Genomic DNA, 13677 nt, shown 5'->3' with positions numbered 1-13677 from the left:
TGGATTCTGTCTCTGTTAAATTCCACCCAGCCCTGCACTCCATGCCGGTGATAGAAGTTTGTTCGTACTTCCGGTTCCTGTCTCCTGCATGTCAGGCGAGTACCTGTGTCAGTCTTGCTGTGTTTCATGTGAGCCGTTTCTTCCATCCAGGCGGATCCACCTGCATCTCGTCCATACGTGCTGCTTGTACCATCTAGGCAGCACGGAGCGCTTTCTACCCCAGAAGCATCTGTCATCATCCGGTGAATTGTGTCAGCTCAGCAGCACCAGTCGCAGCTAAGCCTTCCAGGTGCGCAATCCACCAGCACATCGTCGCCAGTGTCATCCCAGCGACACTGATAGCAGCCACCAAGCTGGCTCCAACAGCCCCAAGGCTGCTTCACATCACCAGTCCCTTGGCCATGACTATAAAGGCCACAACTAACCCTCAAGGCTGCTCCTACTGCCCACAGGCGGCATCTCATATTCCATAATTCGCCCCAACTAGCCAACTGGCAGCAGTCCTCTTACCTGATTAACTGTCCAATCCATAAAACACACTAACACATCCTATGGCGGTCTCACCTCTCACACTGCGCTGAGTGCTCTGTGTCACCCTCACACTAACACATCCTATGGCGGTCTCACCTCTCACACTGCGCTGAGTACTGTCTGTCACCCTCACAGGCGCACACTAACACATTCTATGGTGGTCTCACCTCTCACACTGCACTGAGTGCTGTCTGTCATCCTCACAGGCGCACACTAACACATCCTATGGTGGTCTCCCCTCTCACACTGTGCTGAGTGCTGTCTGTCATCCTCACAGGCGCACACTAACACATCCTATGGCGGTCTCACCTCTCACACTGCACTGAGTGCTGTCTGTCACCCTCACACTTACACATCCTATGGCGGTCTCACCTCTCACTCTGCGCTGAGTGCTGTCTATCACCCTCACAGGCGCACACTAACACATCATATTGCGGTCTCACCTCTCACACTGTACTGAGTGCTGTCTGTCACCCTCACACTTACACATCCTATGGCGGTCTCACCTCTCACACTGCGCTGAGTGCTGTCTATCACCCTCACAGGCGCACACTAACACATCCTATGGCGGTCTCACCTCTCACACTGCACTGAGTGCTGTCTCTCACCCTCACAGGGGCACACTAGCACATCCTATGGCGGTCTCACCTCTCACACTGCACTGAGTGCTGTCTGTCACCCTCACACTAACACATCCTATGGCGGTCTCACCTCTCACACTGTGCTGAGTGCTGTCTGTCATCCTCACAGGCGCACACTAACACATCCTATGGTGGTCTCCACTCTCACACTGTGCTGAGTGCTGTCTGTCATCCTCACAGGTGCACACTAACACATCCTATGGCGGTCTCACCTCTCACACTGCGCTGAGTGCTGTCTATCACCCTCACAGGCGCACACTAACACATGCTATGGCGGTCTCACCTCTCACACTGCACTGAGTGGTGTCTCTCACCCTCACAGGCGCACACTAACACATCCTATGGTGGTCTCATCTCTCACACTGCGCTGAGTGCTGTCTATCACCCTCACAGGCGCACACTAACACATCCTATGGCGGTCTCACCTCTCACACTGTACTGAGTGCTGTCTGTCACCCTCACACTTACACATCCTATGGCAGTCTCACCTCTCACACTGCGCTGAGTGCTGTCTATCACCCTCACAGGCGCACACTAACACATCCTATGGCGGTCTCACCTCTCACACTGCACTGAGTGCTGTCTGTCACCCTCACACTAACACATCCTATGGCGGTCTCACCTCTCACACTGTGCTGAGTGCTGTCTGTCATCCTCACAGGCGCACACTAACACATCCTATGGTGGTCTCCACTCTCACACTGTGCTGAGTGCTGTCTGTCATCCTCACAGGCGCACACTAACACATCCTATGGCGGTCTCACCTCTCACACTGCACTGAGTGCTGTCTGTCACCCTCACACTAACACATCCTATGGCGGTCTCACCTCTCACACTGTGCTGAGTGCTGTCTGTCATCCTCACAGGCGCACACTAACACATCCTATGGTGGTCTCCACTCTCACACTGTGCTGAGTGCTGTCTGTCACCCTCACAGGCACACACTAACACATCCTATGGCGGTCTCACCTCTCACACTGTGCTGAGTGCTGTCTATCACCCTCACAGGCCCACACTAACACATCCTATGGCGGTCTCACCTCTCACACTGCGCTGAGTGCTGTCTGTCACCCTCACACTAACACATCCTATGGTGGTCTCACCTCTCACACTGCGCTAAGTGCTGTCTATCTCCCTCACTGGCGCACACTAACACATCCTATGGCGGTCTCACCTCTCACATTGCGCTGAGTGCTGTCTGTCACCTTCACAGGCGTACACTAACACATCCTATGGTGGCCTCACCTCTCACACTGCGCTGAGTGCTGTCTATCACCCTCACAGGCGCACACTAACACATCCTATGGCAGTCTCACCTCTCACACTGCGCTGAGTGCTGTCTCTCACCCTCACAGGTGCACACTAACACATCCTATGGCGGTCTCACCTCTCACACTGCGCTGAGTGCTGTCTGTCACCTTCACAGGGGCACACTAACACATCCTATGGCGGTCTCACCTCTCACACTGCGCTGAGTGCTGTCTCTCACCCTCACAGGCGCACACTAACACATCCTATGGCTCTCTCACCTCTCACACTGTGCTGAGTGCTGTCTGTTATCCTCACAGTCGCACACTAACACATCCTATGGCGGTCTCACCTCTCACACTGCGCTGAGTGCTGTCTCTCACCCTCACAGGCGCACACTAACACATCCTATGGCGGCCTCACCTCTCACACTGCGCTGCGCTGTCTGTCACCCTCACACTAACACATTCTATGGCGGTCTCACCTCTCACACTGTGCTGAGTGCTGTCTCTCACCCTCACAGGCGCACACTAACCCATCCTATGGCGGTCTCACCTCTCACACTGCGCTGAGTGCTGTCTATTATCCTCACAGGCGCACACTAACACATCCTATGGCGGTCTCACCTCTCACACTGTGCTGAATGCTGTCTGTCATCCTCACAGGCGCACACTAACACATCCTATGGTGGTCTCACCTCTCACATTGCGCTGAGTGCTGTCTGTCACCTTCAGAGGCGCACACGAACACATCCTATGGTGGTCTCACCTCTCACACTGCGCTGAGTGCTGTCTATCACCCTCACAGGCGCACACTAACACATCCTATGGCGGTCTCACCTCTCACACTGCGTTGAGTGCTGTCTGTCACCCTCACAGGCGCACACTAACACATCCTATGGCGGTCTCACCTCTCACACTGCGCTGATTGCTGTCTATCACCCTCACAGGTGCACACTAACACATCCTATGGTGGTCTCACCTCTCACACTGCGCTGAGTGCTGTCTGTCACGCTCACAGGGGCACACAAACACATCCTATGGTGGTCTCACCTCTCACACTGCGCTGAGTACTGTCTGTCACCCTCACAGGCACACACTAACACATCCTATGGCGGTCTCACCTCTCACACTGTGCTGAGTGCTGTCTATCACCCTCACAGGCGCACACTAACACATCCTATGGCGGTCTCACCTCTCACACTGCACTGAGTGCTGTCTCTCACCCTCACACTAACACATCCAATGGCGGTCTCACCTCTCACACTGTGCTGAGTGCTGTCTGTCACCATCTCACAGTTAGGATCTTCAGTTAGCAGATCCTATTGCTTGGACTTCCAGCCTTTGTTACTACTGAGGCACTGCACTAATTACTGCCCCTGTGCAGTGTCAGGTGCACTAATTGATTCTCCTCTCTGGACACAGCCCAGGTACACAGTAATTTGTCATTAAGGGAAAGCTGCTTGGATTGGATTCTGTCTCTGTTAAATTCCACCCAGCCCTGCACTCCATGCCGGTGATAGAAGTTTGTTCGTACTTCCGGTTCCTGTCTCCTGCATGTCAGGCGAGTACCTGTGTCAGTCTTGCTGTGTTTCATGTGAGCCGTTTCTTCCATCCAGGCGGCTCCACCTGCTTCTCGTCCATACGTGCTGCTTGTACCATCTAGGCAGCACGGAGCGCTTTCTACCCCAGAAGCATCTGTCATCATCCGGTGAATTGTGTCAGCTCAGCAGCACCAGTCGCAGCTAAGCCTTCCAGGTGCGCAATCCACCAGCACATCGTCGCCAGTGTCATCCCAGCGACACTGATAGCAGCCACCAAGCTGGCTCCAACAGCCCCAAGGCTGCTTCACATCACCAGTCCCTTGGCCATGACTATAAAGGCCACAACCAACCCTCAAGGCTGCTCCTACTGCCCACAGGCGGCATCTCATATTCCATAATTCGCCCCAACTAGCCAACTGGCAGCAGTCCTCTTACCTGATTAACTGTCCAATCCATAAAACACACTAACACATCCTATGGCGGTCTCACCTCTCACACTGCGCTGAGTGCTGTCTGTCACCCTCACACTAACACATCCTATGGTGGTCTCACCTCTCACACTGCGCTGAGTGCTGTCTGTCACCCTCACACTAACACATCCTATGGTGGTCTCACCTCTCACACTGCGCTGAGTACTGTCTGTCACCCTCACAGGCGCACACTAACACATCCTATGGTGGTCTCACCTCTCACACTCCACTGAGTGCTGTCTGTCATCCTCACAGGCGCACACTAACACATCCTATGTGGTCTCCCCTCTCACACTGTGCTGAGTGCTGTCTGTCATCCTCACAGGCGCACACTAACACATCCTATGGCGGTCTCACCTCTCACACTGTGCTGAGTGCTGTCTGTCATCCTCACACTTACACATCCTATGGTGGTCTCACCTCTCACTCTGCGCTGAGTGCTGTCTATCACCCTCACAGGCGCACACTAACACATCCTATGGCGGTCTCACCTCTCACACTGCGCTGAGTGCTGTCTGTCACCCTCACACTAACACATCCTATGGCGGTCTCACCTCTCACACTGCGCTGAGTACTGTCTGTCACCCTCACAGGCGCACACTAACACATCCTATGGTGGTCTCACCTCTCACACTCCACTGAGTGCTGTCTGTCATCCTCACAGGCGCACACTAACACATCCTATGTGGTCTCCCCTCTCACACTGTGCTGAGTGCTGTCTGTCATCCTCACAGGCGCACACTAACACATCCTATGGCGGTCTCATCTCTCACACTGCACTGAGTGCTGTCTGTCACCCTCACACTTACACATCCTATGGCGGTCTCACCTCTCACTCTGCGCTGAGTGCTGTCTATCACCCTCACAGGCGCACACTAACACATCCTATGGCGGTCTCACCTCTCACACTGTACTGAGTGCTGTCTGTCACCCTCACACTTACACATCCTATGGCGGTCTCACCTCTCACACTGCGCTGAGTGCTGTCTATCACCCTCACAGGCGCACACTAACACATCCTATGGCGGTCTCACCTCTCACACTGCACTGAGTGCTGTCTCTCACCCTCACAGGGGCACACTAACACATCCTATGGCGGTCTCACCTCTCACACTGCACTGAGTGCTGTCTGTCACCCTCACACTAACACATCCTATGGCGGTCTCACCTCTCACACTGTGCTGAGTGCTGTCTGTCATCCTCACAGGCGCACACTAACACATCCTATGGTGGTCTCCACTCTCACACTGTGCTGAGTGCTGTCTGTCATCCTCACAGGCGCACACTAACACATCCTATGGCGGTCTCACCTCTCACACTGCGCTGAGTGCTGTCTGTCACCCTCACACTAACACATCCTATGGTGGTCTCCACTCTCACATTGCGCTGAGTGCTGTCTGTCACCTTCAGAGGCGCACACGAATACATCCTATGGTGGTCTCACCTCTCACACTGCGCTGAGTGCTGTCTATCACCCTCACTGGCGCACACTAACACATCCTATGGCGGTCTCACCTCTCACACTGCGCTGAGTGCTGTCTCTCACCCTCACAGGTGCACACTAACACATCCTATGGCGGTCTCACCTCTCACACTGCGCTGAGTGCTGTCTGTCACCTTCACAGGGGCACACTAACACATCCTATGGCGGTCTCACCTCTCACACTGCGCTGAGTGCTGTCTCTCACCCTCACAGGCGCACACTAACACATCCTATGGCGGTCTCACCTCTCACACTGCGCTGAGTGCTGTCTGTTATCCTCACAGTCGCACACTAACACATCCTATGGCGGTCTCACCTCTCACACTGCGCTGAGTGCTGTCTCTCACCCTCACAGGCGCACACTAACACATCCTATGGCGGCCTCACCTCTCACACTGCGCTGCGCTGTCTGTCACCCTCACACTAACACATTCTATGGCGGTCTCACCTCTCACACTGCGCTGAGTGCTGTCTCTCACCCTCACAGGCGCACACTAACCCATCCTATGGCGGTCTCACCTCTCACACTGCGCTGAGTGCTGTCTGTTATCCTCACAGGCGCACACTAACACATCCTATGGCGGTCTCACCTCTCACACTGTGCTGATTGCTGTCTGTCATCCTCACAGGCGCACACTAACACATCCTATGGTGGTCTCACCTCTCACATTGCGCTGAGTGCTGTCTGTCACCTTCAGAGGCGCACACGAACACATCCTATGGTGGTCTCACCTCTCACACTGCGCTGAGTGCTGTCTGTCACCCTCACAGGCGCACACTAACACATCCTATGGCGGTCTCACCTCTCACACTGCGCTGATTGCTGTCTATCACCCTCACAGTTGCACACTAACACATCCTATGGTGGTCTCACCTCTCACACTGCGCTGAGTGCTGTCTGTCACGCTCACAGGGGCACACTAACACATCCTATGGTGGTCTCACCTCTCACACTGCGCTGAGTACTGTCTGTCACCCTCACAGGCACACACTAACACATCCTATGGCGGTCTCACCTCTCACACTGTGCTGAGTGCTGTCTATCACCCTCACAGGCGCACACTAACACATCCTATGGCGGTCTCACCTCTCACACTGCACTGAGTGCTGTCTCTCACCCTCACACTAACACATCCAATGGCGGTCTCACCTCTCACACTGTGCTGAGTGCTGTCTGTCACCATCTCACAGTTAGGATCTTCAGTTAGCAGATCCTATTGCTTGGACTTCCAGCCTTTGTTACTACTGAGGCACTGCACTAATTACTGCCCCTGTGCAGTGTCAGGTGCACTAATTGATTCTCCTCTCTGGACACAGCCCAGGTACACAGTAATCTGTCATTAAGGGAAAGCTGCTTGGATTGGATTCTGTCTCTGTTAAATTCCACCCAGCCCTGCACTCCATGCCGGTGATAGAAGTTTGTTCGTACTTCCGGTTCCTGTCTCCTGCATGTCAGGCGAGTACCTGTGTCAGTCTTGCTGTGTTTCATGTGAGCCGTTTCTTCCATCCAGGCGGCTCCACCTGCATCTCGTCCATACGTGCTGCTTGTACCATCTAGGCAGCACGGAGCGCTTTCTACCCCAGAAGCATCTGTCATCATCCGGTGAATTGTGTCAGCTCAGCAGCACCAGTCGCAGCTAAGCCTTCCAGGTGCGCAATCCACCAGCACATCGTCGCCAGAGTCATCCCAGCGACACTGATAGCAGCCACCAAGCTGGCTCCAACAGCCCCAAGGCTGCTTCACATCACCAGTCCCTTGGCCATGACTATAAAGGCCACAACCAACCCTCAACGCTGCTCCTACTGCCCACAGGCGGCATCTCATATTCCATAATTCGCCCCAACTAGCCAACTGGCAGCAGTCCTCTTACCTGATTAACTGTCCAATCCATAAAACACACTAACACATCCTATGGCGGTCTCACCTCTCACACTGCGCTGAGTGCTGTCTGTCACCCTCACACTAACACATCCTATGGCGGTCTCACCTCTCACACTGCGCTGAGTACTGTCTGTCACCCTCACAGGCGCACACTAACACATCAAATGGTGGTCTCATTTCTCACACTGCGCTGAGTGCTGTCTGTCACCCTCACAGGCACACACTAACACATCCTATGGCGGTCTCACCTCTCACACTGTGCTGAGTGCTGTCTTACACCCTCACAGGCGCACACTAACACATCCTATGGCGGTCTCACCTCTCACACTGCACTGAGTGCTGTCTGTCATCCTCACAGGCACACACTAACACATCCTATGGTGGTCTCCCCTCTCACACTGTGCTGAGTGCTGTCTGTCACCCTCACACTTACACATCCTATGGCGGTCTCACCTCTCACACTGCGCTGAGTGCTGTCTATCACCCTCACAGGCGCACACTAACACATCCTATGGCGGTCTCACCTCTCACACTGTACTGAGTGCTGTCTGTCACCCTCACACTTACACATCCTATGGCGGTCTCACCTCTCACACTGCGCTGAGTGCTGTCTATCACCCTCACAGGCGCACACTAACACATCCTATGGCGGTCTCACCTCTCACACTGCACTGAGTGCTGTCTCTCACCCTCACAGGGGCACACTAACACATCCTATGGCGGTCTCACCTCTCACACTGCACTGAGTGCTGTCTGTCACCCTCACACTAACACATCCTATGGCGGTCTCACCTCTCACACTGTGCTGAGTGCTGTCTGTCATCCTCACAGGCGCACACTAACACATCCTATGGTGGTCTCCACTCTCACACTGTGCTGAGTGCTGTCTGTCATCCTCACAGGCGCACACTAACACATCCTATGGCGGTCTCACCACTCACACTGCACTGAGTGCTGTCTGTCACCCTCACACTTACACATCCTATGGCAGTCTCACCTCTCACACTGCGCTGAGTGCTGTCTATCACCCTCACAGGCGCACACTAACACATCCTATGGCGGTCTCACCTCTCACACTGTACTGAGTGCTGTCTCTCACCCTCACAGGCGCACACTAACACATCCTATGGTGGTCTCATCTCTCACACTGCGCTGAGTGCTGTCTGTCACCCTCACAGGTGCACACTAACACATCCTATGGTGGTCTCACCTCTCACACTGCGCTGAGTGCTGTCTGTCACCCTCACACTAACACATCCTATGGTGGTCTCACCTCTCACACTGCGCTAAGTGCTGTCTATCACCCTCACTGGCGCACACTAACACATCCTATGGCGGTCTCACCTCTCACATTGCGCTGAGTGCTGTCTGTCACCTTCACAGGCGTACACTAACACATCCTATGGTGGCCTCACCTCTCACACTGCGCTGAGTGCTGTCTATCACCCTCACAGGCGCACACTAACACATCCTATCGCGGTCTCACCTCTCACACTGCGCTGAGTGCTGTCTGTCACCCTCACACTTACACATCCTATGGCGGTCTCACCTCTCACACTGCGCTGAGTGCTGTCTATCACCCTCACAGGCGCACACTAACACATCCTATGGCGGTCTCACCTCTCACACTGTACTGAGTGCTGTCTGTCACCCTCACACTTACACATCCTATGGCGGTCTCAACTCTCACACTGCGCTGAGTGCTGTCTATCACCCTCACAGGCGCACACTAACACCTCCTATGGCGGTCTCACCTCTCACACTGCGCTGAGTGCTGTCTGTCACCCTCACAGGCGCACACTAACACATCCTATGGCGGTCTCACCTCTCACACTGCACTGAGTGCTGTCTGTCACCCTCACACTAACACATCCTATGGCGGTCTCACCTCTCACACTGTGCTGAGTGCTGTCTGTCATCCTCACAGGCGCACACTAACACATCCTATGGTGGTCTCCACTCTCACACTGTGCTGAGTGCTGTCTGTCATCCTCACAGGCGCACACTAACACATCCTATGGCGGTCTCACCTCTCACACTGCACTGAGTGCTGTCTGTCACCCTCACACTTACACATCCTATGGCAGTCTCACCTCTCACACTGCGCTGAGTGCTGTCTATCACCCTCACAGGCGCACACTAACACATCCTATGGCGGTCTCACCTCTCACACTGTACTGAGTGCTGTCTCTCACCCTCACAGGCGCACACTAACACATCCTATGGTGGTCTCATCTCTCACACTGCGCTGAGTGCTGTCTGTCACCCTCACAGGTGCACACTAACACATCCTATGGTGGTCTCACCTCTCACACTGCGCTGAGTGCTGTCTGTCACCCTCACACTAACACATCCTATGGTGGTCTCACCTCTCACACTGCGCTAAGTGCTGTCTATCACCCTCACTGGCGCACACTAACACATCCTATGGCGGTCTCACCTCTCACATTGCGGTGAGTGCTGTCTGTCACCTTCACAGGCGTACACTAACACATCCTATGGTGGCCTCACCTCTCACTCTGCGCTGAGTGCTGTCTATCACCCTCACAGGCGCACACTAACACATCCTATGGCGGTCTCACCTCTCACACTGCGCTGAGTGCTGTCTCTCACCCTCACAGGTGCACACTAACACATCCTATGGCGGTCTCACCTCTCACACTGTGCTGAGTGCAGTCTGTCACCTTCACAGGGGCACACTAACACATCCTATGGAGGTCTCACCTCTCACACTGCGCTGAGTGCTGTCTGTTTTCCTCACAGTCGCACACTAACACATCCTATGGCGGTCTCACCTCTCACACTGCGCTGAGTGCTGTCTCTCACCCTCACAGGCGCACACTAACACATCCTATGGCGGCTTCACCTCTCACACTGCGCTGAGCTGTCTGTCACCCTCACACTAACACATTCTATGGCGGTCTCACCTCTCACACTGCGCTGAGTGCTGTCTCTCACCCTCACAGGCGCACACTAACACATCCTATGGCGGTCTCACCTCTCACACTGCGCTGAGTGCTGTCTGTTATCCTCACAGGCGCACACTAACACATCCTATGGCGGTCTCACCTCTCACACTGTGCTGAATGCTGTCTGTCATCCTCACAGGCGCACACTAACACATCCTATGGTGGTCTCACCTCTCACATTGCGCTGAGTGCTGTCTGTCACCTTCAGAGGCGCACACGAACACATCCTATGGTGGTCTCACCTCTCACACTGCGCTCAGTGCTGTCTATCACCGTCACAGGCGCACACTAACACATCCTATGGCGGTCTCACCTCTCACACTGCGCTGAGTGCTGTCTGTCACCCTCACAGGCGCACACTAACACATCCTATGGCGGTCTCACCTCTCACACTGCGCTGAGTGCTGTCTGTCTCCCTACCACTTACACATCCTATGGCGGCCTCACCTCTCACACTGCGCTGAGTGCTGTCTATCACCCTCACAGGCGCACACTAACACATCCTATGGCGGTCTCACCTCTCACACTGCGCTGAGTGCTGTCTCTCACCCTCACAGGTGCACACTAACACATCCTATGGCGGTCTCACCTCTCACACTGCGCTGAGTGCTGTCTGTCACCTTCACAGGGGCACACTAACACATCCTATGGCGGTCTCACCTCTCACACTGCGCTGAGTGCTGTCTCTCACCCTCACAGGCGCACACTAACACATCCTATGGAGGTCTCACCTCTCACACTGCGCTGAGTGCTGTCTGTTTTCCTCTCAGTCGCACACTAACACATCCTATGGCGGTCTCACCTCTCACACTGCGCTGAGTGCTGTCTCTCACCCTCACAGGCGCACACTAACACATCCTATGGCGGCCTCACCTCTCACACTGCGCTGAGCTGTCTGTCACCCTCACACTAACACATTCTTTGGCGGTCTCACCTCTCACACTGCGCTGAGTGCTGTCTCTCACCCTCACAGGCGCACACTAACACATCCTATGGCGGTCTCACCTCTCACACTGCGCTGAATGCTGTCTGTCATCCTCACAGGCGCACACTAACACATCCTATGGTGGTCTCACCTCTCACATTGCGCTGAGTGCTGTCTGTCACCTTCAGAGGCGCACACGAACACATCCTATGGTGGTCTCACCTCTCACACTGCGCTGAGTGCTGTCTATCACCCTCACAGGCGCACACTAACACATCCTATGGCGGTCTCACCTCTCACACTGCGCTGAGTGCTGTCTCTCACCCTCACAGGCGCACACTAACACATCCTATGGCGGTCTCACCTCTCACACTGCGCTGAGTGCTGTCTGTCACCATCTCCCACCTCTAGGGCTGGTTCCTGAGCTGGGGTTACCTGGTGGATGAAGACGGGCGTCAGTGTTTCTGCAGTGTCTGCTCCTCTGGGAAGGAAATACTGATGTGTGGCAGCAGGTGCTGCTGGAGGTGAGAATTACAGTGTATGTGATTGGAGTGGGGGTCCCATTATAATTCTACACTCCGATTCCAAAATATTGTTTATTTATTTTAAATATAGAGAGTTTAGGGGTCTCTGCTTTAAGTGTAATTAAGAGGTTACTGGGCTGCAGCTGCATTTACCTGGGATACTGCACTCCTGTTATACAGCACTCCTATACCTTACTCCTGGTATACAGCACTCCTATACCTTACTCCTGGTATACAGCACTCCTATACCTTACTCCTGGCATACTGCACTCCTGTTATACAGCACTCCTTACCTTACTCCTGGTATACAGCACTCCTATACCTTACTCCTGGCATACTGCACTCCTGTTATACAGCACTCCTTACCTTACTCCTGGTATACTGCACTCCTGTTAAACAGCACTCCTTACCTTACTCCTGGTATACAGCACTCCTATACCTTACTCCTGGTATACAGCACTCCTATACCTTACTCCTGGCATACTGCACTCCTGTTATACAGCACTCCTATACCTTACTCCTGGTATACTGCACTCCTGTTATACAGCACTCCTATACCTTACTCCTGGTATACTGCACTCCTGGTATACAGCACTCCTATACATTACTCCTGGTATACTGCGCTCCTGTTATACAGCACTCCTATACCTTACTCCTGGTATTCTGCGCTCCTGGTATACAGCACTCCTATTCCTTACTCCTGGTATACTGCGCTCCTGTTATACTGCACTCCTATACCTTACTCCTGGTATACTGCACTCCTGTTATACAGCACTTCTATACCTTACTCCTGGTATCCTGCGCTCCTATACCTTACTCCTGGTATACTGCGCTCCTGTTATACAGCACTCCTATACCTTACTCCTGGTATACTGCACTCCTATACCTTACTCCTGGTATACTGCGCTCCTGTTATACTGCACTCCTATACCTTACTCCTGTTATACTGCACTCCTATACCTTACTCCTGGTATGCTGCACTCCTGTTATACAGCACTCCTATACCTTACTCCTGGTATACTGCGCTCCTGTTATACTGCACTCCTATACCTTACTCCTGGTATACTGCGCTCCTGTTATACTGCACTCCTATACCTTACTCCTGGTATACTGCGATCCTATACCTTACTCCTGATATACCGCACTCCTATTCCTTACTCCTGGTATACAGCACTCCTATACCTTACTCCTAGTATTCTGCACTCCTGGTATACAGCAGTCCTATACCTTACTCCTGGTATACTGCACTCCTATACCTTACACCTGGTATACTGCACTCCTATACCTTACTCCTGGTATACAGCACTCCTATACCTTACTCCTGGTATTCTGCGCTCCTGGTATACAGCACTCCTGTACCTTACTCCTGGTATAATGCGCTCCTGTTATACTGCACTCCTTTGCCTTACTCCTGGTATACAGCACTCCTATTCCTTACTCCTGGTATACTGCGCTCCTGTT

The 13677-nt window shown here is 53.5% G+C and overlaps 1 protein-coding gene across 1 annotated transcript in view; it reads left to right on the top strand.

The window, feature by feature from the left end:
• The window catches only part of DNMT3A (DNA methyltransferase 3 alpha), a 90073-nt gene that overhangs the window by 16995 nt on the left and 59401 nt on the right, over window positions 1-13677 (top strand). The window contains exon 6 of the mRNA XM_088481749.1: window positions 12104-12216. Within this exon, the coding sequence (XP_088337875.1) occupies window positions 12104-12216 (113 nt within the window). The remainder of the gene's footprint in view (window positions 1-12103; window positions 12217-13677) is intronic.

Source organism: Taudactylus pleione, unplaced genomic scaffold (genome assembly GCF_031769625.1).
Source record: "Taudactylus pleione unplaced genomic scaffold, aTauple2 ptg000277l, whole genome shotgun sequence".
NCBI lineage: Eukaryota > Metazoa > Chordata > Amphibia > Anura > Myobatrachidae > Taudactylus > Taudactylus pleione.
This window is presented reverse-complemented; position numbering and strand designations above follow the sequence as displayed.